Consider the following 26,655-nt stretch of genomic DNA (forward strand, 5'->3'; position numbering starts at 1 on the left):
ATAGCAATAATAAAGGATTATAGTTTTCTAAGTATATAAGTATAATCCTAGGCTTACTTTCTTTGGGAAGTGTCCTCCGGAGCTGTGCCCAGGCTGGTCTGGAGCTGGAACAGCCCTGCCCCAGCCAGCCCCTCTCAGCAGCAGCACCTGCCCTGCTCAGGGTGGCTCCTTCCCCCCACAGCTCCTGGCCAGCGCTGGGAGCAGCTCCAGGGCCGGCTGAGAGCTGTCCCTGGCAGGCAGCAGAGTCCCTGGCCCAGCACAGCGCCCTGGGCTGCAGGACCCTGCTCTGCAGGACAGCCCTGGGCACCCCTGGCTGCTCTGCACAGGAGATGAGCAGAGAATGCACTCACAGGCTCTGTGGGCATTGGCATGTTCCAGCTTTAGGAGATCACTGCAGGAGCTGCAGCTGCATTGTCCTGCAGCCAGAGGTTCCTGTGCCAAGGGCTGGCAGTGATTCTGCCCCAGGCACTTCTCAGCCCCTTCCCAGCCCTGACTGATTGAAGCTCTCTGTGCCTCTGTGCTGTGCCCGGGCTGGCTGCAGGCAGTGCCCCAGCCCTGCTGGGCTGGGAGAAGAGCTGCTCAGCAAGAGAAATGTGCTTTTGAAGCTCTGCTTGGTTACCAGCATCTCCCTCTGTGCCAGGAGCCCGGCCCAGCTCAGCAGCACAGACACAGCACAAGGACTTTAATGAACCTCTGGGGCTTTGTGCTCAGGCCCTGAACATCAGGCCCTGAGAGGGAGCTGCAGAAACCTCTCCAGAACTCCAAGTCAGAATCCAGCTCCAAAGTTTCTTGGACTTTTAATGGGTCCCACTGAGGGACACGACTGAGAAAGTGTCCCCAGGCCCCAGGCAGAGCAGAGAACTGGAGGCACTGACGCCAGGTGGGGACAAAGAGAAGCCAAGTCTTGGTACCCTGGGGCACAGCAGGGTCTGTGCCACCAAGAGCTGTGAGGAGGCGCCTTGTCCTGAGGCCCTGGGGCCTCCTGGCACAGCCCCAGCCAGGCTGGGCACTGTCAGCCCCTGCTCCTGCCCTCAGCATCCCCCCCATGCCCACATCCCAGTGGCCTCAAGGATCTGCTGGAAGGAGTCCCTGGGGAGCCTTGGTCAGGAATGGACCTGGGGGCTCCTTCATGCTCCCAGGGACTGCAGGTTTTTCAAAGGACTTTGGGTTTGGCTTTTGCCTTGGAGTCTCTGAGAGCTTTCTGAAATTTTTGCCTCCAGTATTCTGCATTAATTATTCTCTCGAGAGGCTTTGTCAGAAACAACACTCTGTGGGGCCCATTATTGTTTCAAGGTACTTCAGTTCTTTTAAAGTACTTGGTGTTTCCTTTTTGCTACAGATTCTGTGAGAGGTTTGTGCAATCATGGCCCCAATTATCTGCTTTAACCTGTCTGTTGAGAGCTTTGTATTGACACTCACTGGGGCTCATTAATACTTGGAGATTCTTAACTTTTGCAAGGTACTTTGGATTTTCCATTCCACACTGAGAGGTTTTTGTGCCATTTTGAGTCTCTGAGAGGTTTTTGTGCCATCCTGGCCTCCAGTTCTCTCTTCCAAGGAATCCATGAGGAGCCTGTGTTGGGGATGGACCTCAGTGGGTCCCATTAATGTTTTGAGACACTTTGGGTGCTTCCTCTTGCTCTGACTCCTGTAAAGGTTTGTGTAATCTCCTCTCAGGCCCTGAGGTCCCAGGGCTCAGCTCCAAATGCACCACAGGGCTCATTAGGATCAAGGAAGTCCTGAAAAACCATGGCTCTGCCTCAAATTCCATCTTGTATGGGGCAGTACATCAGGAAGTTTCTGTAGTGATTTTGGTTCACCAACTTGAGATTTCTTGGCCAATGCATCAATTAGTGAGGTGGGCTCAGTGTTGGCTAATTACCAGTGCACTCACTAGAATATACTTACTCATTTCCTGCTCTGAGATAGGATTAGGAGTAAGGCAAAGTGGGCCCAAACTTTAAAAGGGTATAAAGAAAAGTTTATTAACAATAACTAAATGAAAGAGTAATAAGAATCAGAACAAAACTTTCAGAGCACTTTTCCTCTCCCTACAATCTTTTCTTTCTTGACAATGTAAGGAGACAAAACCTAAAATTTTCAGTCACTTTCCCACCTCTAGAATAGTCGTTCTTTAGTTCACTTAGAGAGAGGAGTCTCTCTTTATTGCTTTGGAGACTTCTGCACAAGAAAACAATTCTCTTGTGGCTCTCCATTTCCACAAATATCAGCCACTCAGAAAAAGTGAAATAGTGAAATCCCTCCCATTTTCTCATAGCCTTTCTCAAAGCTGTGTTTATGGCCCATGCCAACTTATGGGGTATTAGTTTCAGGATGAGCTGTTTAAGGCAAAGGGTCTCTTCATCTCTTTCTCAAATCATCTTTATCTCTGGGAACAGAGGTCTTCTTCTCTCCCTGAGGGCACAGGGTCTCATCCCTCTGCTCTCTTTGTCTGCTTAAACTTCTCATGGGATCACATCTACTTCAACATTTGCTTAGTTTAGCTGAAATAAGTAATCTCCCAATTCTTTTCAATGCCTTACAGGGAAAAAACGAGTCTGATGTATCAATGACATCCTTCTCCATAGCTTTAGCAGAGGATTTCAACCCCAGGATCAAGACATCTCCTCATCCCTCCTATCTGGGACTCAACTTGCTCTTCCCTGCCCTCGGTGTGTTCATGCTGCTCCTCTGTGTGCCTGCCCTGTGTCCTTTTCTCTCACTGGAGGGAGGATGGCAGCACTGGAAGAGTCAATATCTGCCCGGGGCTGCAGATGGTTACACGACCCTGGCCAGGCTTGGTGGGCAATTCTAATTTTGGCCATGGTCCCTGAACATGAAGACCAGTTCTTTTCCATCAGAATGATGGAACAGAGCTCCACTGTTTTAGGGGCAGAGGAGAAGTGACCACCAGGAATCAAGGCCAGCCAGAGCTGCTAGATTCTGTTCTTAGAGATACCCTTGAATGCAGGAAATTTTTTAGGCAGAGTGTCAGTTTTGGCAATGGGCATCTGAAAAGACAGACGGTTCTTTCCCATACAAAGGAAAGCACAGAGCCCCAGTGCTCCAGGAGCTGATGAGAGGCAGCCCTTTACACCCCAACATCAGCCAGACCTGTCAGGTGGCCCCTGGGAGGCCAACCAGCCAGACCTGTTCCATGTTCCCTCAGTTCCATGGGGCCCCACAGTGTCCCAATGGTCCCTTGCTTCCAGGAGGCCCTGAGGTGTCACAATGTCCCCTTGGTGACACCAGGCCCTGAAGGGTCGGAATGGTCTCCATGGTTCCATCAGGCCCCACAGAGTCATAATGGTCTCTGGGTCCATGAAGCCCCATGGTGTCACCATGGCCCCTTGGTTCCATGGGCTCCAGTGGTGCCACAATGATCCCCTTGGTTCCATGAGGTGCCCACAGTGTCACAGTGATCTCCATGGGAAGGAAAGCACCGAGCCCCAGTGTGGCAGGGGCAGCCACCAGAGGCCAAGGCCAGCCAGACTTGATGGTACTGGCAGATTTTGTCTGGGAGCAACCCTTGGATATAGAGAATTTGGGAGGCGGAACCCCAGTTTTGGCCATTCCTGCATAGATAAGAAGGACAGTTCTTTTCCATAGCACAGAGCCCAAGCATTTCAAAGGCAGAAGAAGAAAGAGGTGGATCCTGGGAGGCTCAACCAAACAGACCCATTCTTCCTGGCAGCTTTTGTCATGGAGGAGTCCTTGGATATGTGGAATTTGTGACGTGGAATCTCCTTTTTGACCACGGACACCTTGAGAAGAAGGACAATTTTTTTCATTGGAAGGAAAGCACCAAGCCCCAGTGTTTCTAAAGCAGATGATAGGTGGCTCCCAAGAGGCCAAGGGCAACCAGACCTGTCTGTCCTGGCAGCTTTCACTTGGGAGCAATCCTTGGATGTACAGAGTTTTGGAGGAGGAATCCAAATTTTGGCCATGGCCCATGGAGGAGAAGGAGAGTTCTCTCCCATAGGAAGGAGAGCCCAGAGCCCCAGTGCCTCAGGGCAGGTGAGAAGCAGCCCTGGACATGCCAAGGTGGTCAGGTGGTCCCCAGGAGGCCCAGCCAGCCAGACCTGGTCCGTGTACCCTTGGTTTGGTGGTGACGCCTTGAGAGGCTGCCTAGAACAGAGCTAGGCAGTGTTAAAGGAATTAAAGCAGGTATTTATTAAAGGCCTTCAAGAGATACACCTTGGGCAGTACAAGGGCGTGGCCCTGGCTCCATCCTAGATGGAGTCCAGGTCACGAGTTTTCACTGGGGCAAACAGGGAGATTTGGTCTGGCAGGATGTGTAAAACAATCTCCTGTAATATCTACCTGTTCTCACACAGAGCACTTGGCTGCAGGGACACATTCCCATTGTTCCTGCCCAGGTTTCAGGATTCAAACACTGCTGTCCTTCCCAGGAGCTGTTCTTCAGCTGCCTCAGGAGGGCCTTTTGGCCTCTGGACCCACACTCTGGCCCCATTATTAGCACTGCTGGATCCAAAGCCTTTATCTCCACCAACAGCAGTGATTTGAGGTGGATCTCCTTTTTTCCCAATTGTTTTAAACCCTGACAATATCAATAATTGTGCTACCTTGTCATGGGTTTGAATCTTGTTCACTGTTCTTGTTCACTATTCTTTAACCAAATTACTTCATTTTCCCCTTGATAATCTGCATCAGTTCCTCCTCCCATGACATGAGCACTTTGCAAGGCCAAGCTCCAGTGAGCAGTTACCAAACCAAAGTGTCCTGGAGGAATCTGGATTCCTGTTCCTGCATTGTTAACTCTCATTTGCTTCTGATTTATCCTGACTAATTCCAGTGGATGAAGGTCCAGCCCTGCAGCCTCTGGGCTGGCCCTGCCAGGGCCATCACACCCAGAACAATTTCCCAGGCAGTCCCAGTCTCACTGCCCAGGGCTGTATTTGCACATTGGGAGCAGCCATGCACAGCCAGGGGGTTTCCATTTCCCCAGGGTCCATTGTTAAGGGCATGGAGCACATCTGGGAGATGGGTTCTCCATGGGGACAGGTTCCCAGCTCCTCATTCTTTAACTGCTCTTTTAACAACCCCTTCTTCGCCTCCTCCTCCTCTTTATCCTCTTCATCTTCCTCCTTCTTGTTCCCATCCTCGTCCTCAACCTCATCCTCATCCTCATCCTCGTCCTCGTCCTCGTCCTCGTCCTCGTCCTCGTCCTCATCCTCATTCTCCTCCACCTCCTCCTCCTTCTCCTCCTCCTCCTCCTCCTTGTCCTCCTTGTCATCCTAGTCCTCCCCCTCCTCCTCCTCTTCCTTGTCCTGCTCATCCTTATTCTCCTCCTCATCTTCCTCCACATTCTCATTCTCATTCTCTTCCTCCTCCTATTCCTCCTTCTCCTCTTTGTCCTCCTTGTCTTCCTTGTCCTCCTCATCCTTGTCCTTTTCCTCATCTTCGTCCTCCTCCTCCTCCTCCTCATCCTCCTCCTCCTTATCCTCCTCATCCTTATCCCACTCCTCCTCATCATCCTCCTCATCATCCTCATTCTCTTCTTTCTCCTCCTCCTCATCTTCCTCTTCCCCTTCCTCCTCATTCTCCTCCTTCTCCTCCTCCTCATCTTCCTCCTCCTTTTCCTCCTCATCTTCCTCCTCCTTTTCCTCCTCGTCCTCCCCATCCTGCTCATCCTCATCCTCCCCGTCCTTCTCCTCGTGGTCCTCCTCATCCTTGTCCTCCTCCTTTTCTTTTTCTCCTCCTTGTCCTCCTCCTCCTCCTGTTCATTTTCCTTCTCCTCCTCATCCTCCTCATCCTCGTCCTCCTTGTCCTCCTCATCTTCATCCTTTTCCTCATCCTCATCCTCCTCCTCCTTGTCCTCATCCTCCTCATCCTTCTTCTCCTCCTCCTCCTCGTTCTCCTCCTCCTCATCATCCTCCTCATCATCCTCCTTGTCCTCGTTCTCTCTCTTCCTCCTCCTATTCCTCCTCCTCATCTTCCACCTCCTCTTCATCCTCCTCCGCCTCCTCCTCCTCCTCCTCTTCCTTGTCCTCCTCCTCCTCGTCCTCCTTGGCCTCATCCTCGTCCTCCTCCTCTTCCTCCTCCTCCTCTGAGTGTGGTTCTCAGGATTCAATGACTCTAGGATTCCAGGAACCTGGAACTCTGGGATTCCATGGCTCTGTGACCCCATGGATGGATTCAGGACTGTCTCCAAGGCCATGAGGGAACGTTGGTGCCAGCGGGAGGGGCTGCAGTGCAGGGGCACCAACAGCTGAGAGGAGACTGCAGCTGCTGCTGCTGCTTCTGCTGCTGCTGCTGCTTCTTGTGGGGGTGCTGCTGGCATGGGCAGGGCCCTGGTGTGGCTGAGCATTGCCATCTCAGCCTGTGAGCTCCTGGGAGCTCAGGACAGAGCCAGGACTGACTCAGGTTGGCAATGCACTTGAGGACAGACACAGAGAATGGAAAGTGCCCACAGAGTGGTTCTGAGCAGGTCTGTGGGAAGGAGGAGGGAGGGAGGATGAATCCCCTGCCCAAGGCTGCCAAGGGAAAGGCTTTGGGAGGGAAAGGAAGCCTTGACCTGACACTAAGCCCTTCAAGGCCCCAGTTGCCCACACTGAGCAGGATTTCATTGGGCTTTCACTCATGACAGTGGAAGGGTCAGAAGTGGTGGGAGCAGCTGGAAAACAGGGCTGTGTATTCCCTCTCCCCAGGCCATTTGGGAACATCTGGGCAAGGTCTCCATTGTCTGCCTGCAGCCAGCTTGGGGGGCCCTTCCTCTCCTCCTCCTGCTTGGGGGTCTGGGCTTGGTTTCTTCTGCCATCTGCAATGCTGAGCTTCTCTCTCCTCAAACGCAGCTGCTCAGGTTTGTGTCCCTGTGTCTCGCACCTTCCTCCTCTTCCTCCTCACCACGTGCCCATGGAGCCTCTTTGGGCAGCTGGACTGGAACTGGCAGCAGCAGGTGAGCCCTGAGGAGCACCTCTGGCCTCCAGCCTTTCTGCAGGGCTGGCCAGAGCCTTCCTGCCAGGGGCAAGCCTCTTTCCTGTCTCTTCCCGAGACAATGTAGTCTGGATCTTGGCTCTGTCCTCCTTTCTTTCTCTTTCAGGGAAGGATCAGCCATGGCTGAAGGAATCTTCCATAGGTACCTGGTGCTGATGGCCATTGTCAGCATCAACCAGCCCCCTGGAAAAAATGGGATTTCTCCTGAGGACGACAAAGGAATTGTCCAGAGGATGAAGGAGCAGGAGGTAACCCTTCGGCAGCACCAGCTGCACTTGGAGGAGGAAATTGCAGAGCTGGAATCCAGACAGTAGTGTCTGGCATGCCCTCTGTGGGAACTGGAGGAAAGATCCATTGTCACACATGCATGGTGGTTTGCTTGGCTGTCCCTGCCACGTTCATGATCTGGAGGCAGCGTAGGAATGGAGCCAGAGGGGAGCACAGAGAAGAAAAGACTGACCTGGGGCTTCTGGGGAAAGCCTGGAAAGGAGTGGCCTTCCTGACAAAGCCCTTTGTGCTGCTCAGGGCCATTTGCATCTCCATGGGAAGAACTGGAGGATATCTTCCAGCATTTGTGGATAGATTTGTTGAATTACCTCTGTTCAAACAAAGGGGAACTGAAGAGGATTCTTTCAAAGTGTGACTCCTCCCTATTCCATCAGCAATAGTCTCACAGGATTTATGGGTCAGGAACATGTACAACACATGGCAGGGAAGCTGGGCAAGCAGCAAGTGCTGTACCAGCATGGCCAGAACGATGCAAGAGCCAGCGCCAAACAGGCTGAGGCAGCCAAGCCAGTCCCATCTTTCCAGGGCTCTGGGCTGAACACACAGCTTCAATAACGTCAGGTGCGCTCCCCACAGAGCCTTCTGCAGAGCTCTGGGTGAGGACTGCCAGCTTTCCTCTTTATTTTGTATCAATGTTCTGGTTTGAAAGAAAAACCAGTGAGAGACTCTAAGTCAGAAATACAATTTATTGGGAAAAGAGAAAAAACCCAAAAATACGTGCAATACTACAAAAGGAAAACCACTGACAAAGTCAGAATACAACCTAACACCCCTCTGGCCAGCATGCTGGTGCAGTCCAAATTGGAGTGGCTGCAGTCCTCTTGGAATTGCAGATGTGGTTGCTGTGTCTTCTTGGAAACCTGTGGAAAGGCTGACTCTCTGTCTAGAAAGTCCCGGTTTTATCCAGGTGGGAATGCCTAGCTCCTCCCCCCTGGCCGGAGCATCTCACAATTGGCTGATGTTATTCTGAGTCAAGAGTTGTGTCCTTGATCACCTGTTGGACAGAACTGTCTCCTGGAGAGTGTCTCTGAGCCATGTGGCAAGACATTGATGGGCCATTAACAGGAGTTAAGGAAAACTGCCCAGAGGCAGCTCCTACTCAGATGGTAATAAGAAACATCTTGGTGCTCCAATCTTGGACAATCACAAAAGGAAATTTTTCTCTCGTTTTTCCCATCTTACCTATGCAGATGTGTTGGGAGGCCATCTCTCTGTGTAGGTGTTGAACCTGAGAAAGACAGTCTGTAGTGTCAGATGGATACCTGAGGGCTGTCACATAAGCAGTAAGGGTGAACTGTCAATGTAAATCATTATAAAGAATGTAGTATGTTCCAGTCCCTCTTAACATTAAAATTCAGTGCCACCTGTGGATCCAGTGGCCTGTGGATCAGGCATGTGTCTTTACCAAAAATGTAATGGTTATTATAATACTTTTCAATTGGGATTGGGCTCAAAAGCAGGAGGGTCTTGGTGTGAAATTAGTATCCAGCCTAATCATTACAACTAATTATGAATTTTATTGAATAAATGCACATGCACAAAGTGCCAGCAGCTAGTCTCTGTGATGAGTAGGTTTGAGGCATTTTTTCATTTAGTCTGTAGTGTGACCTTCAGTGCCTGCAGACGTACATATTAAATTTCCCTCTTGGTCACCACTTGATGATTATCGTCACTAGAATTAAATTCTTAGTGTAGTGAGAAGGTGGGAAATAGATAAGAAAGTCTGTTGGGTTTGCATGGCCAGGTTTTGGTAGGTGAAGTAATGATTTCTGTAAGAAGCTGTTGGAAGCTCCCCCATGCCCACAGAGCAAATGCCAGCCGGCTCCAGGAGAGGCCCACTGGCCTGGGCCGGGCCCGTCAGGGATGTGCTGATGCCTCTGTTATTGCTGTGAATATGTAAACTCACTGAAGAAGGGAAAAGCAATTGCAGCAAAGGAATTGTGTCCAGAAAGGAGCGAGGGTGTGTGAGAGGAGCAGCCCTGCAGACAGCCAGGTCCCTGCAGGAGGGGCAGGAGGTGCTCTAGGCACAGGGATGCTGAGATTGCCCTGCAGCCCTGGGGCAGCCCTGGGGAGGCAGCTGAGCCCTGAGCACAGGGAGGGCACGGGGATGCTGAGATTGCCCTGCAGCCCTGCAGGAGCACATGCCCCAGCAGGAGGATGCCTGAGAGGAGGCTGTGAGCCCGTGGGAGGCCTGTGCTGGAACAGATTGCTGGCAGGGACCTGCAGACCTGTGGAGAGAGGAGCCCACCCCAGAGGAGGTTTCCTGGTGTGATCCTGTGCAGACCCAAGCTGGAGCAGGCTGTCCTTGAAGGACTGCGCTCTGTGGAAGAGTGATCCCCGTTTGAAAAGTTTGGGAAGAACTTGTCAGGAAAATTAATCCACAAACACCAGAGGTTTATGTCATTGTCACAGGCCTCCAGCTGGGTAATAATTAGCATTGACCACCTGATTCACAGAAGGCTGATCAACCTCTTCATTATATTATATATAATTATTAAGAAACCCATTGCTTTTATACAGTTATAATACACCTGGACCTAATTGGTACACTAATCCAAACACCACCACCATTCGCTAATTAAAAAAACACCCTTTGGCAAACAAATCTCCATAACACATTCCACATGTTTACAACAGCAAGTGCAGCAAGTGAAGATAAGAATTGTTTCTCATTCTTTTTTCTGATCATCTCACAGCCTGCCCCCAGGACAATGCCTGGGAAAGTTGTTTCTCTCTGTGGCCAGAGAGCTGCTGCCACAGGTTTATGTCCTAAACAGAGACAGAAGAGTCCTTTTATTTTATTCAAATAAAGGGAGAGGCCATGGGGTATTCTCTTGAAGTCTTTCCAATTTTTGGAGGACACAGTCTCCTTTTTATCCTAATTTCCCTTCTGTCTTTCCACACTGGATGAGGTACTTAAGCGGTACAGACTTCCTGATATGCCTGATACCAAAGATTCCCCTCTAATGTATGACCCTCACTTTTAGATTTTAATTTTCATGGAATCTATGTTTATTTCCCCATCATTTCTTTCATCTTTCAGTATCCAATTTCATTTATCAGTAAACCTACAGTTCGTTTGTTGTCTGAGATTGAGAGTCCAGATGTTTTCTATTGCCATCTGTGTAGCAGTTGCCTCTGGACTGTTTTCCTTATCTCCTGTGAATGGGCCCATCAATGTCTCCCCACATGGCTCAGAGATAACTCCCTCCAGAGCCATTTCTGTTTAACAGGGGATCAAGTGTTGAAGCATTTCTGAGACAGAGGTCATAATTTATGTTTGGAATGAGATTTGAGCTACTCCAGTCTGGGCCTCAGATTTGGGCCTTGTGAGGCCTTCCAGCCTCTGACGCAGTTAGAAATTAAGAGTTTGTGGTGCAGTTAGAAATTGTATTAAGGTGTGATGGGGAGCACTGGGCTGTCTGGGTGTGAAGTAGTATAGGTTTATAAGTGTAAGGTTTCAGCCACCTTAAGACAAAGATAAACAATGTTAGCTTGCCAATCAGAGTGCCTTTTAAATTGTAAACTATGTAGATGTGTATAAAAACTGCCATCTCTCAAATAAGCGGAGAACGTGGCATTAATAATATTGGTTGGATGTGCGTTCTGTCTGCCAGCTTTCCCGTTTTATGACGTCCCTGGCTTTTATCAAGGACCCACCGTGTTGCTCAGAATGACATCAGCCCATGGGTGAGATGCTCCACCCAGGGGGAAGAGCTAAACATTCCCACCTAGATATATCCTGGGATTTCTAGACAGAGAGGCAGCCTTCCCACAGGTTTCCAAGAGGACACAGCTGGGGTTTTCCACTGGACCGACTACACCTTTTATACAGGACCACTGCTCTCACAGAAACCAGCTTTGGCTGCCCTCTGGCAGAGAAGCCCTTTTGGGGCACAGGTTTCTGGGGCAGGAGACGGGCACCGGTGCTGCCAGGGCTCAGGGGAACTCTGCTTGGGCGGGGACTGTGCCTCACCTGCTGCTGTCAGCGCTGCCCGGGCCCCAGGGCTCAGAGCAGCATTCCTGCCCTGGCCCACACGTTCCTGGTCTGTGTCCCACGGCCGTGCTCAGGATGGCCACCATGTGGGACGTGTCCCGAGGAGGCCGTGCCAGCTTCTGTGGAGGCCCCGTGCCCTTCCCGCCGCGGCTGCGTTGGCAGCTGCGGGGGCTCCTGCTGCTCTGAGCCCGCAGAGCAGGGCAGCGTTTGCTGATGGGCTGAGCCCTTCCTAAAGATCCTGTTGGGCTGTCTGACACACCTGGGGCAAGGCATTCCTTCTACCCTGGGCCACTCTGGGGAGCTGGGGGTGGCCCCAGGGCAGGTGACAGGCCTTTATGACACGGTGGAGCATAGTCACCATAGCATGGAATGGGACAGGGGATCCAAGGGCCCTTTGTGACACGCTCTGGCAGAGGTGTTGACAGTGACAAGGCCATGCCACAGTGCTCAGTGCACAGGACGGGACAAGACAGGACAGAGCGGTGCTGTGAGGAGCCCTTGCACAGCCACTCGTTCCTTGCTGACTCCGAGGCTTTCCCAAGGTATTACTCCTGCAGGTGACCTCGTGGCCAGACCAGAGAACTTGGTGACCCCTGGCCTTCCTGAGGCATCTCTTCTGCAGCTGCCCTCGAGGGAAGACTGTGGCATTTGCTTAGCACCATCCTTGACAGGAGTCTCCTGTCCTTGTGGCTGGAGCCGTCAAAACCAGAGTGTAGGACTTGCTGACTCGGACCTTTTCCGAGCCACCTTCTCCTAGAAGTAGCCATGAATCCAGGTAGTGACGTAGAGCACAGACCTGCGAGCGTGCCCAAGCTGGCCTGGGGCAAGGAGGAGAAAGAAGGCCCTGGAGCTGCCCCAGCACAGCAGCCTGAAGTGGTGGAGCAGTTCCAGCCACCGCAGAAGGGTGAGTGGCAGAGCCAGGCTGCAAGACTGGTGCCTGCAGGAAGCTTGGCCCCATCCCATCCCATCCCATCCCATCCCATCCCATCCCATCCCATCCCATCCCATCCCATCCCATCCCATCCCATCCCATCCCATCCCCCGGGGCCGTGCCCATGGACAGGATGGAATAGGGGCCGGGCAGACACCCCACAGCCGTGCTCCGTGCCCTGGGCCGTCGCGGGGCTGTCCCTGCCTGGGCAGCACAGGGCTGGGCTGTGTTCTCCGGCCTCTCCCGCAGCCCCTCAGCTCGGGCTGCGCTCGCTCTTTGCCAGGTGCAGCCGTGCAGCGCACACGAGAGCAGGAACGCACCCGTGGCCGCTTCCGCAGAACAGCGCAGGTACCTGCAGCCATCCCCACCTGGGCTGGGCCCACTGGCACTGCTCAGCCCAGCAGCACACCTGCAGCACTCCATGGCTTCTTGCCCTTCTCCTACAACTCGTTTGCAAATTCATCCAGAGAATTCGGCAGGAAGAGACCAGCGCCATGGGCCCTGGGCTCAGAGCCTACTCAGAGCTCCTCGGACATGAGACCAGTGCCGCCCTGCTGGATTTGCTTGTGCAGAGGGGTGTTTCCAGAGCAGAGCAAGTAGGCAGCTGTGGCCAGGCTTCAATTCCCCCATGAGTCACACGGCTTCCCACACCACAGTGCTGGCCCCTGTGAGCCTTTGAGGCCATCGCAGTGCGGTGGCAAGGGAAGCACTTCTCTGGGGACACTGGGAACACTGCTCCCTCTGGCAGCTTTCCAAGTCTCCCTGTGCCTTCTCCAGGTGCCTGCCATGGTGAGGTACATCCACCAGTGGCTCATGGCCAATGATTCTGCTGAGCACAGGCTGGACAACGCCCTGCTGTATCTCACAGAAGCGCAGCCAAATGACGCAGTAATGACACTCCTGCGTGTGGCCCCATCCTGTGACAGGTACGGGGCCCACCTGCCCAGAGGGCTCAGGGCTCACCCCAACCCATCGCCCTGTACAGCCTGTGCCAGGTGTCTGACCCACAGAGAGTCCCAGGGCCCTCTGGCTGCTCCCTTTCCCAGCCCAGGCGTGTCAGCCCCAAGCCTGCTGCCATTCTCCCTCGCTGCCCCAAAGGGGCCTGTCCCACAGGGCTGGGCTGCCTGGCTGCTGCTGGAGAGGGGCAGTGGGCAGAGGCAGAGCCGTCGGTCAACCCAGGCCCCTAGAGATGCCCAGGCCACGGTGCTGTGTCTGAGATCCCCTGAGACAGATCTCTAACTCCACAGAGCTGCCATGGCCATGTGGAAGACCATCATGTGCACGCCCTGGACTGCAGAGCTGGCACAGCAGATACTCCTGGATGTCCTGGGGAGCTGGCCAGAGCACAGCACGTGCACCTCCGATGGGGAAAAAACGGGTGTCTTTGTCCTGGCTGTGAGTTTCTGCCAGTGGCCTTTGCTGGCCCCAAGGTCACCTGTCCAGCAGTTCTCCATCCTCCCTCCCCCAGGGCATCTCCCTGCCTCAGGCGCTGGCCTGAAACCTGGCCTCGGGGCAGCTCCAGGGCCACCAGGCCGCTGCTCCCCCTGTGTCTCTCTGGGCCTCTCCCTGCCACGCTTGGGCCCTGTCACACGGACACCTCGGCACTGAGCGCTGTATTGGGGGGCTTTGTCCTTTGCAGGCAACTGTGGTAATATGGAAGATCCTCCAGGAGCGCTGTGTCCCAGATATAGTGATGGAGCATTTCCCACAGTTATTTGTACATCTGCTCTTCCAAGTGTTCTTCAGCACCAAGGAGATGCCAGAGGTGGGTGATACCTTCTGGAATGGATGCCAGGAAGAACACGGCCTTGTCACCAGCCCCAACAGGTGCTCCATTCCAGCCCTTTTGTCCCTGCCACACGGCCAGGGCAGGAGCCAGTGTTCCCAGTGTGACCAGGGCTTTGCTCTGCACTCAGGTTTGCAGTGAGGACCCTGAAGTCCCTGCTGTGCCAAATGGACTATGAGGATGTGGTGTTGTCAATGGAACGCAAGCGTGGCTGGGACACGCTGCTCTGTGCTGACACCCACATTTATGCCGTGGGTCTGCTGGCCAGGTGAGACCCCCTTCTCCCCATTGCTCCCGGCATTTGTGCTCTGTGTCTGGGGTATTCCACTCAGTCCCTGTGGCTGTGGGCCAGAGGTACGAGGGACGGCCAAGCAGACTGGGAAAGGCTGGGAGAGGAGGGTGCCCAGTAGCAGCCACATCTCCAAGGGCCCAGGTCCCCCTGCAGGGTGGGGGGTAAAGACAAGAACTGCATCAGTCTGTCCTGGGAGGGGCTTCCCCCCCAGCTCAGGGTCTTAGTGTCATAGGAGCAGGCCCTCAGCCAGGTAATCATTATCACTGACTCCATGTATTGCAGAAGTCTGATCAATAATAATCTTTATTAAGAAACCCATTGTTCTTATAGATAGTTATGATATAGGTTGATTTTAATTGCTTTTCTTGTCTAAACAGTATCACCATTAGTTAATTAAGAAAGTACCCTTTGGTAGACAAATCTCTGTAACATATTCCACATGTTCACAATACCAGGTGCAGCATGTTAAGACAAGAATGTTTTTTCATTCTTTCCTCTGATCTTCTCAGGCTTTCTCAGGCGATGCCTGGGAAAGTTGTCTGTTTCTCTCTGAGGCCAGAGAGCTGCTGCCACATCTTAGTGCCATTTTCTGCCTTCCAGGGAGATGCACAATGAATCCATCGATTTGTGTAAAAGCATCTCAGGCTGTCTCCTTGAATTGCTCAGCACAGAGATGCCATACTGGAACTTCCCTGCCATGGCATTCTTTGTGGAGGTGAGTCTGAAGGCCGGCGCTGCCTCCCAGCTCTCTGCCCTCTCGTAGCCGCAGCTGCCTGGGACGGTGCCCACGCCCTGTGCTGCTGCCTGGTCCCCGCCCTGTGCGGTTCTGGGCTCCTGCCGGCCGGGTCCCCTGTCACTGCCCTGTGCCTTTCAGGTCCTGCATTGCCTGGACTTGAGAGCATGCAGTGACAGCATCATGGATCTCTTGTCGAGGCACTTGCTGAGTGAGTGCACAGAGATGCGCCGCCAGGTTCTGAGGGCCCTCCTCTTGCTCAGGGATAATCCCTCGCTGGTAAGGAGGGGCAGCAGCTGAAGCCGTGCAGGCAGCGTGGGGCTGGGGAACACAGTCGCTGGAACTTGGCTGGGCTTCAGGCACTGGGGCAGCCGCTCCCAGCTCTCCTGCCTCCCACTTCAGCTGCCCGAGTGCTGCGGGACAGGCCTTTGGCCTCTGGGCCCTGTGGCAGCAGGGTGGCCTTTCACACACCTTTGCTCCGCACAGGCCAAAAGAATGTGGAGCCTGACCGAAAGCCTCGGGGAGCTCCTGCAGGAAAATGATAGTGATGTGGTCAGGATGGCCATTGTTCTAGTTAGTGATTTGTTCCTGGACAATGACGCCCCAATACCCAGCCTCATCACCCTGCAGCTGGCTAAGGTGCTCCTGCCACTCTTTGAACACGTAAGGCTATGTGCCCTCAGCCATGGCCACTGGCTGCTGCCCAGACACTTGGTGCCCTGTGGAGATGCAGGCCTGCACCAACGTGGGCCAGAATCAGCTGATGCCAAGGTCTTGTTTCCTTCCTGTTACACAGGATGACAGGCATGTGCAGTGGATCTCCATGTTTGTATTTCGAACCTTGCTTTCTACTGTAGAAGAGGAAGGAAAAAAGCTCCTGATGACACAAGTGTGTCACAGCCTGCTCCCACTCTTCTTCCACTGCCATGATGAGAATCAGTGTGTGGCAGAGGTGAGGACTCGCGGGCTGCTGCTGTCCCCCTGGGAGAGGGCTTGGCTGCCTCCTGCCCTGGCACCTAGTAGGCTGGATCCTCCTCCTGGCCCTGGCACAGGGATGCTGATCCTGGGCTGTAGGGCAATTTCCGTGTCTCTACTGCTCTCCAGGCTTCTCAGGAAACCCTCCTTTGTGTGGCCAAATTCTTAAACAGGAGACATCTTGAAAAATCTGTAAAGAAGGAGAAACTGTGGAAGTTCATTGAGATCCTGGTAAGGAGGGCTGGGAAGCCGCAGCCCCAGCCTGGAGCAGCCCCTGAGCGCGGTGCTCGGTGTGCGGGCTGGCAGCTGTGCCCCTGCCCGCTGCTGCAGCCCGAGGCCGCGCGGGCTCTGCTCCAGGCTGTGATGTCAGTGTCACATCACAGACATGTCAGTGTGACACCACAGAAAGTTGTGTGACATCACAGAGAGCTTCATGGTATCATAGAGATGTCAGTGTCACATCACAGAGAGCTGTGTGAAATCACAGAGATGTCTCTGTGACATCACAGGAGTTTGCATGACATCACAGAGATGTGTGACATCACAGACAGCTGTCTGTGTGACATCACAGACATGTCGTTGTGACATCACAAAGATGTCTAGGTGACATCAGGTGGAGCTTGTGTGACATCACAAAGATGACCTTGTGGCATGACAGAGAACAGTGTGACATGACAGAGAGTTGTGTGACATCAAAGAGATGTCCATGTGACGTCACAAAAAGCTGTGTGACATCACAGAAATGTCAGTGTGACATCAGAGATGTGACCGCGTGACATGACAGAGAGCTGTGTGACATCAAAGGGATGCCAATGTGATATCACAGTATTTTGTGTGACATCACAGATATTACAGTGTTACATCACAGAGATGTCCGTCTGACATCAAAAAAAGTTGTGTGACACCACAGAGAGCTGTGTGACATTAAAGAGAGTTGTGTGAAATCACAGAAATGTCAGTGTGACATCAGAGTTGTGTGACATCAGAGAGATGTCTGTGTGACATCACAAAATACTGTGTGACATCACAGAGATGTCAATGTGACATCACAGAGAGCTGTGTGACATCACAGGGATCTCAGAGTGACATCACAAAGATGTCTAGGTGACATCAAGTGGAGCTTGTGTGACATCAAAAAGATGACCTTGTGGCATGACAGAGAACAGTGTAACATGACAGAGAGTTGTGTGACATCACTGAGATCTCAGTGTGACATAACAGAGATGACCGTGTGACATCACAGAGAGCTTTGTGACATCAGAGTGAGTCAATGTGACATCACAGAGATATCCATGTGACATCACAGATATCTGTGTGACATCACAAAGAGCTGTGTGACATCATAGAGATCTCTGTGTGACATCATAGAGATCTCTGTGTGACATCACAGAAATGTCTGTGACATCACAGGAGGTTGTGTGACATCACAAAGGTGTCCATGTGACATCACAGAGAGCTGTGTGACATCAGAGAGATGTCAGTGTGACATCACAGAGATGTCATCTTGACATCACAGAGATGTTCGTGTGACATCACAGGAGGTTGTGTGACATCACAGAGATGTCCATGTGACGTCACAGAGAGCTATGTGACGTCACAGATATGTCAATGTGACCTCACAGATATGTTTCTGTGACATCACAGGAAGTTGTGTGACATCACAGAGATGTCAATGTGACCTCACAGAGAGCTTTGTGACATCACAGGGTTAGTGTGACATCACAGAGAACTGTGCCACGTCACAAAGGTTTCAGTGTGACATCATAGAGATGTCATTGTGACATCATAGGAGGTAGTATGACATCACTGAGCTGACCGTGTGGCATCACAGAGAGCTGTGTGACATCACAGAGATGTCAGAGTGACCTTACACAGATGTCTATGTGACATCAAGTGGAGGTTGTGTGACATCACAAAGATGACCTTGTGACATGACAGAGAGCAGTGTGACATCACAGAGATGTCCATGTGACGTCACAAAAACCTGTGTGACATCACAGAGAGCTATGTGACATTAAAGACAGTTGTGTGACATCACAGGAGGTTGTGTGACATCACAGAGATGTCCATGTGACGTCACAGAGAGCTATGTGACATCACATATATGTCAGTGTGACATCACAGGAAGTTGTATGATATCACAGAAATGTTTGTGGGACATCACAGAGGGCTTTGTGACATCACATCGCTGTCACTGTGACATCACAAACAGCTATGTGACCTCACAGTTTCAGTGTGACATCACAGAGATGTCCGTGTGACATCCCAGAGAGGCCGAAGGCCTTTCCCAAAGCACTGGGGCAGGTGAGGCAGGAGAGCTGGGAGCAGCTGCCTCAGCTCCTGAAGCCCTGCCAGTCCAAAGGGCTGCTTTGCCCAGCGCAGCTTCAGCCACTGCCCCCTTCTCACCATCCAAGGATCCTTGGTGAGCACTGCGAGGCTTCGGTCAGGCTCCACATTCTTTTGGCCTGTGCGGAGCAAAGGTGTGTGAAAGGCCACCCTGCTGCCACAGGGCCCAGAGGCCAAAGGCCTGTCCCGCAGCACTCGGGCAGCTGAAGTGGGAGGCAGGAGAGCTGGGAGCGGCTGCCCCAGTGCCTGAAGCCCAGCCAAGTTCCAGCGACTGTGTTCCCCAGCCCCACGCTGCCTGCACGGCTTCAGCTGCTGCCCCTCCTTACCAGCGAGGGATTATCCCTGAGCAAGAGGAGGGCCCTCAGAACCTGGTGGCGCATCTCTGTGCACTCACTCAGCAAGTGCCTCGACAAGAGATCCATGATGCTGTCACTGCATGCGCTCAAGTCCAGGCAATGCAGGACCTGAAAGGCACAGGGCAGTGACAGGGGACCCAGCCGGCAGGAGCCCAGAACCGCACAGGGTGGGGACCAGGCAGCAGCACAGGGCGTGGGCACCGTCCCAGGCAGCTGCGGCTACGAGAGGGCAGAGAGCTGGGAGGCAGCGCCGGCCTTCAGACTCACCTCCACAAAGAATGCCAGGGCAGGGAAGTTCCAGTATGGCATCTCTTTGCGGAGCAACTGAAGGAGACAGCCGGAGATGCTTTTACACAAATCGATGGATTCATTGTGCATCTCCCTGGAAGGCAGAAAATGGCACTAAGATGTGGCAGCAGCTCTCTGGCCTCAGAGAGAAACAGACAATTTTCCCAGGCATCACCTGAGAAAGTCTGAGAAGATCAGAGGAAAGAATGAAAAAACATTCTTATCTTAACATGCTGCACCTGGTATTGTGAACATGTGGAATATGTTATGGAGATTTGTCTACCAAAGGGTGCTTTCTTAATTAAATAATGGTGATAGTGTTTAGACTAGAAAACTAATTAAATCAACCTACATCGTAAATATCTATAAGAACAATGGGTTTCCTAATAATGTTAATTATTGATCAGACTTCTGCACTACATGGAGTCAGTGATAATGATTACCCAGCCGGGGGCCTGCTCCTACGACACTGTGACCCTGAGCCGGAGTGGGTGGAAGCCCCTCCCAGGACAGACTGATGCAGTTCTTGTCCTTACCCCCCACCCTGCAGGGGGACCTGGGCCCTTGGAGATGTGGCTGCTACTGGGCACCCTCCTCTCCCAGCCTTTCCCAGTCTGCTTGGCCGTCCCTCGTGCCTCTGGCCCACAGCCACAGGGACTGAGTGGGATACCCCAGACACAGAGCACAAATGCCGGGAGCAATGGGGAGAAGGGGGTCTCACCTGGCCAGCAGACCCACGGCATAAATGTGGGTGTCAGCACAGAGCAGCGTGTCCCAGCCACGCTTGCGTTCCACTGACACCACCACATCCTCATAGTCCATTTGGCACAGCAGGGACTTCAGGGTCCTCACTGCAAACCTGAGTGCAGAGCAAAGCCCTGGTCACACTGGGAGCACTGGCTCCTGCCCTGGCCGTGTGGCAGGGACAGAAGGACTGGGATGGAGCACCTGCTGGGGCTGGTGGCAAGGCCGTGTTCTTCCTGGCATCCCTTCCAGAAGGTATCAACCACCTCTGGCATCTCTTTGGTGCTGAAGAACACTTGGAAGAGCAGATGCACAAATAACTGTGGGAAATGCTCCACCACTATATCTGGGACACAGCGCTCCTGGAGGATCTTCCATATTACCACAGTTGCCTGCAAAGGACAAAGCCCCCCAATACAGCGCTCAGTGCCAAGGTGTCCGTGTGACAGGGCCCGAGCGTGGCAGGGAGAGGCCCAGAGAGACACAGGGGGAGCACCGGCCCTGGTGGCCCTGGAGCTGCCCCGAGGCCAGGTTTCAGGCCAGTGCCTAAGGCAGGGAGATGCTGTGGGGGAAGGAGGATGGAGAACTACTGGATAGGTGGCCTTGGGGCCAGCAAAGGCAGAAACTCACAGCCAGGACAAAGACACCCATTTTGTCCCCATCGGAGGTGCACGTGCTGTGGTCTGGCCAGCTCCCCAGGACATCCAGGAGTATCTGCTGTGCCAGCTCTGCAGTCCACGGTGTGCACATGATGGTCTTCCACATGGCCATGGCAGCTCTGTGGGGTTAGAGATCTGTCTCAGGGGATCTCAGACACAGCACCGTGGCCTGGGCATCTCTAGGAGCCTGGGTTGACCGACGGCTCTGCCTTTGCCCACTGCCCCTCTCCAGCAGCAGCCAGGCAGCCCAGCCCTGTGCGGACAGACCCCTGTGGGGCAGCGAGGGAGAATGGCAGCAGGCTCGGGGGCTGACGTGCCAGGGCTGGCAGAGGGAGCAGCCAGAGGGCCCTGGGACTCTCTGTGGGTCAGACACCTGGCACAGGCTGTGCAGGCTGATGGGCTGGGGTGAGCCCTGAGCCCTCTGGGCAGGTGGGCCCCGTACCTGTCACAGGATGGGGCCACACGCAGAAGTGTCATTACTGCGTCATTTGGCTGCGCTTCTGTGAGATACAGCAGGGCATTGTCCAGCCTGTGCTCTGCAGAATCATTGGCCATGAGCCACTGGTGGATGTACCTCACCATGGCAGGCACCTGGAGAAGGCACAGGGAGACTTGGAAAGCTGCCAGAGGGAGCAGTGTTCCCAGTGTCCCCAGAGAAGTGCTTCCCTTCCCACCTCACTGCGATGGCCTCAAAGGCTCACAGGGGCCAGCACTGTGGCGTGGGAAGCTGTGTGACTCATGGGGGAATTGAAGCCTGGCCACAGCTGCCTACTTGCTCTGCTCTGGAAACACCCCTCTGCACAAGCAAATCCAGCAGGGCGGCACTGGTCTCATGTCCGAGGAGCTCTGAGTAGGCTCTGAGCCCAGGGCCCATGGCGCTGGTCTCTTCCTGCCGAATTCTCTTGATGAATTTGCAAACGAGCTGTAGGAGAAGGGCAAGAAGCCATGGAGTGCTGCAGGCGTGCTGCTGGGCTGAGCAGTGCCAGCAGGCCCAGTCCAGGTGGGGATGGCTGCAGGTACCTGCGCTGTTCTGCGGAAGCGGCCACGGGTGCGTTCCTGCTCTCGTGTGCGCTGCACGGCTGCACCTGGCAAAGAGCGAGTGCAGCCCGAGCTGAGGGGCTGCGGGAGAGGCCGGAGAACACAGCCCAGCCCTGCACTGCCCAGGCAGGGACAGCCCCGTGACGGCCCAGGGCACGGAGCACGGCTGTGGGGTGTCTGCCCGGCCCCTATTCCATCCTGTCCATGGGCACGGCCCCAGGGGATGGGATGGGATGGGATGGGATGGGATGGGATGGGATGGGATGGGATGGGATGGGATGGGATGGGATGGGGCCAAGCTGGCTGAACGCACCAGCCCTGCGGCCTGGCTCTGTGACTCACCCTCCTGTGGTGGATGGAACAGCACCACCTCTTCAGTCTCCTGTGCTGGGGCAGCTGCAGGGCTGCCTTCTTCCTCCTCCATCCAGGTCAGCTTGGGCACTCTCAGGGCTCCCTGCCCCATGTCACTGACTGTATTTCTGGCTACCCTCAGGAGAGATGCCTTGGAAAACTCTGGGGTACCAAGTCCCACGCTCTGCCCTCAAGGGCACCTGCAGAATTGAAATCTCGGAAGGCCGCAGGTTACTGAGTCCTGTGGTCTGGCCTCGAGGTCAGCTGCAGGAATAATGCCTCAGAAAAGCTCCGCGTAGGGCAGGAACGAGCGCGCTGTGCGGGCGCTCCTCACAGCACCGCTCTGTCCCGTCCTGTCCCGTCGTCTGCTCCGAGCATTGTGGCGTGCTCTTGCCACTTCCAGCTCCTATGTCAGCACGTGTCACAAAGGGCCCTTGGACACCCAGCTCCATTCCATGCTGCACCGTGTCAGCAAGGGCCCTTGGACACCGGGCTCCATTCCATGCTGCATGTGTCACAAAGGGCCCTTGGAAACACTGCCCCCTGCGCTGGGGCTGCCCCCTGCCCACCCAAAGTGTCCCAGGTTGGAAGGAATCCCTGGCCTCAAGTGTCTGAGACAGCCCAGCAGGATCTTTAGGAAGGGCTCAGACCATCAGCAAACACTGCCCTGTTCTGCAGGCTCAGGGCAGCAGAAGGAGCCCCCAGGGCTGCCGACGCAGCCACGCTGGGAAGGGCACAGGGCCTTCCATAGAAGCTGCCATGGCCTCCTCGGGACACGTCCCAGCTCATGGTCATCCCAAACCCGCGAGTGTGACACGGACAAGGAACTATGGGCCAGGGCAGGAATGCTGCTCTGAGCCCTGGGGCCCGGGGAGCGCTGGCACCAGCAGGTGAGGCAGTCCCTGCCCAAGCAGACCTGCCACCCCCTGAGCACTTGCAGGGCTGGTGCCGTCTCCTGCCCCAGAGACCTGTGCCCCCGGGGGCTTCTGTGCCAGAGGGAGCCAAAGCCCAGGGGCACTGGGGGCTGTGCTCCTGCCTGCAGGGGCTGTTGGCAGGAGCACCTGGAGCAACTGCTGGCAACAATGAGTAGATGGCAAAATGGTTACCCCTGCCCCGGTGTAGAGATCTAAGTGGCCATTAGAGTACAGGTCTCCCCTCTTGTTCCCTGCAGCAGAATCAGGACCATGAACAGAAACAGTCACAGATATTCTTTCTGCGCCCCATAAGCAAAGCTGTGCCAAACCACAGATGCTGCCTTCAAATGGACCCAAATTCCAACCTAGACCTCTCACCTCCCAGACAACTCCTTCCCCAACACACCTCCAACACCAACACCCTGCAAACACCGCACAGAAGCCCTCAACATCCCGCCAGGACCCCCAGCTGTCCCTGTTCCTGTCCCTGTCCCTGTCCCGGTCCCTGTCCCTGTCCCTGTCCCTGTCCCTGTCCCTTTCCCACCCTCCCACAGATGCCCTGGTTCCCTGCACGTGCCGTGGGATGGCACTCAGGACGATCTGCTCCAAGGCCTTCCCTGGCAGCAAGCTCAGGCTGCCAGGCCTATGGATCCTGGATCATCCTTCCCACCAAGCCTTCCATTGGCACGGCTCTTCCATTGGCACATCTGCGCTCAGCTGGGACTACTCCGCTCACCCAGGGCTCCTGGTAAAGGACGGAGAGAAGCCTGGCAAGCTCTTTCTCCAGCTCCCTCTGTGCTCTTGGGGAAGGTAGAACCTTCCACAGGAAAGCAACTGCTGCCACAAGGAGTGGGTGGCATCAGGCAGCTCTGGGGAAGCCCCTCAGGAATGCTGTATCCTGAGGGAACACTGTTGGCCTTGACCTGTTGGCACCTGCAAAAGCTTCAAATCAGCTGCCTCAGCTTCCAGGGCCTCTCTTGGCCAGCATCCAGACGTGGATGCAGGACGGCTGCCAGGCACTGCTGGGACCCAGCGGGACAGGACCGGCTGTCTCGTGTCCAGGCAGCAGCCCTGACACAGCCAGGGCCATCCCGAGAGCAGACAGACGCTCACGGGCCAGCAGAGAGGAGCAAGGAGCCCTGGGCTCCTCTCAGGGTATCTCAGCTGGGCTCGCTCCACAACATGCCCCCATTGGAAGGCCTGCTGATGTCCAGCTGCCAGAAATGCCTCCCTTGTGCTCTCCAAGATGCACAGGGAGTGCCAGTGAGCAGGGCACTTGGGAGGCAAACCTTCCAAGCCTTTTCTGAGGCCAGGCACACACCCAGATCAGCCAAGACTCTCCACCACTCTGCCTGGCCCACCCAGCCCAGCTCTGTGCTGGCCCTGGGCCACAGCAGCTCCCAGCAAGCAGGAGGTAAATGCATCTTGCCAAGAGTTCAAACACAGCAGACAGGGAAGATGTGAAAAGTGAGTGTGTAAAGGCCTTTTAATTCACAGCTCCCACAGAGAGCTTTGGGGCTCACAGATGGACAGAGATGGTTCTGCTCACCCCTCTGTCCAAAGGGGGGTAACACACGCTGCTGCAGGTGCTTGGGTTGGTCTCTGCAGGTCCAGGTGGATGCCAAACCAGCTCTTCACAGGCTTCTCCCTTCCCCTGCCCCTCTGCCAAGTGCAGCGGGCCTCAAGGACTGAAAGGAGCACAGAGAGCCAAAGGGGGACACTCGCACCTGCCTCACTGGGAGCTCCCTGGGAAGCACTTTCCTTGAGAAGCAAGCCCCTGTTCTCCAAAGGCATTTCCCCAAATGTGCAGCTTTTCTGGCCAACACCAACACACCCTTAAGAAATGCTGGCAAGGCTGAAGGCCTTCATGTTCTTTCAGGATAGGCACTCCAGCTGTAGCTCCTATTCCCCCGAGTGTGTTTTCAGGTGGAGGTTCAGAGGTACAGCCCCAGGCCCTCTACAAACACAAGCTGCCCACTGCCTCTTCACCTGCCTCAACTCCAGCCTGTGGTTACGGCAGCAAAACCAGGCTGTTCCTGGCCAGAGCCCAGAGCCCTGCTCCCGCAGGATGCTCTTGTCAGCACCTTCCAGGACTCTCCACTGTGCATGCAGCGCTTTTCATGCCCGCTCCCAACAGGCTCTGGAAGGCAGAGCACAACCTGGCTGGCTCTGCCACCAGCACAACCCAAACACAGGCAGAGGAATAAGCAGCAGGGGCTGTTTTGTGGCCATGCCCAAGAGAGACTGGAAGGTGCCTTCCCTCTGCTCTCGGTTGGCTTTCTGACTGGCTCTGAGCCTGGGGCTCCTGGAGCCAGCTGGCATTTGCTCTGTGCACATGGGGGAGCTTCCAACAGCGTCTAACAGAAACCATTACTTCATCTACCAAAACCTGGCCATGCAAACCCAACAGACTTTCTTATCTATTTCCCACCTCCTCACTACACTAGGAATTTAATTCTAGTGATGATAATCATCAAGTGGTGACCAAGAGAGAAATTTAATACGTAAGTCTGCAGGCACTGAAGTTCACACTACAGACTAAATGAAAAAATGCCTCAAACCTACTCATTGCAGAGACTAACTGCTGGCACATTTGTACACGTGCATTTATTCAATAAAACTAATTAATTAGTTGCAATGATTAGGCTGAATACTAATTTCGCACCAAGACCCTCCTGCTTTTGGACCCAATCCCAATTGAAAAGTATTATAATAACCATTACACTTTTGGTAAAGACACATGCCTGATTCACATCCCACTGGAGCCACAGGTGGCACTGAATTTTAATGTTAAGGACTGGAGCATACTACATTCCTGATCATGATTTAAATTGACAGCTCACCCTTACTGCTTATGTGACAGCCCTCAGGTATCCATCTGACACTACAGACTGTCTTTCTCAGGTTCAACACCTACACAAACAGAGAGATGGCCTCCCAACACATCTGCATAGGTAAGATGGGAAAAATGAGAGAAAAATTTCCTTTTCTGATAAGAAATAAAGAGGAAAGCTGGCAGTCCTAACTCAGAGCTCTGCAGAAGGTTCTGTGGGGAACGTACCTGACGTTATTGAAGCTGTGTGTTCAGCCCAGAGCCCTGGAAAGATGGGATTGGCCTGGGTGCCTCAGCCTGTTTGGCGCTGGCTCTTGCACCGTTGTGGCCCTGCTGGTACAGCACTCACTGCTTGCTCAGCTTCCCTGCCATGTGTTGTACATGTTCGTGACCCATAAATCCTGTGAGACTATTGCTGATGGAATAGGGAGGAGTCACATTTTGAAAGAACCCTCTCCAGTTCCCCTTTGTTTGAACAGATGTACAACCTCGGCCATGCCTGGGAAGTGTTTCCTCACAGCCCGCAGTGCACCCTCCAATCCCTGGAAGTCTGAAGGGAGCACTAGGAATTCCAACATCCGTTAATGCAGCTGAGGTGTGAAATCCTTTCTTACCTGAAATGGGTAGGAAAATATATTGATACGGTGAAGAAAGTAACATTCCTTCCCAAAATGCTATGGGTTTGAGATTCAGTGTTCAGTTTAGGAAGGTTTTGTCCCCATCACTGAAGTCCAGACATCATCACTAAACATGCTGAGGCCCTTTTCTCAGCTTCTCTGCTCCACCCTTCTTGCCAGCACTGGATAGCAGTGTCAGACTTCACTTGAGACAAACTCCTCTGTGTGCTCCCCTCCTGCTGAAGGAAAGCTCGTGCCAAACTCTTCCTTCCCTGCTTTCCAGCCACAATGTCCACAGCCTCCTTCTGAAACATCCTCCCCTAAATGTCTGTCCCTTCAGAGGAGCACACACCCCTGGCTGTGCTTTGCACACTGGGTCTCTGTTTCTGTGGTGTTTGCATTTCAGCCTGTAAGGGGAGCACAGGGTGCAAGGAGAATGCCAGAGGCAAAAGATAACAGGAAGTCATCTGGTTGCAAGCAAACAATTCTGAAAAGTTTATTCCTTTGTTTAAATCTATCTTATTAATGGAAGCCTAGTGTTTATAACAAT

General features: G+C 53.8%; 1 protein-coding gene across 1 annotated transcript in view; it reads left to right on the forward strand.

Annotated features, from left to right (window-relative positions):
- Positions 1-26,655, forward strand: part of LOC144246555 (uncharacterized) — a 196,701-nt gene that overhangs the window by 23,086 nt on the left and 146,960 nt on the right. Inside the window, exon 3 of the mRNA XM_077784465.1 lies at positions 1,596-1,598. Within this exon, the coding sequence (XP_077640591.1) occupies positions 1,596-1,598 (3 nt within the window). The remainder of the gene's footprint in view (positions 1-1,595; positions 1,599-26,655) is intronic.

The sequence above is a fragment of the Lonchura striata genome, chromosome 6, assembly GCF_046129695.1.
Source record: "Lonchura striata isolate bLonStr1 chromosome 6, bLonStr1.mat, whole genome shotgun sequence".
Lineage (NCBI taxonomy): Eukaryota > Metazoa > Chordata > Aves > Passeriformes > Estrildidae > Lonchura > Lonchura striata.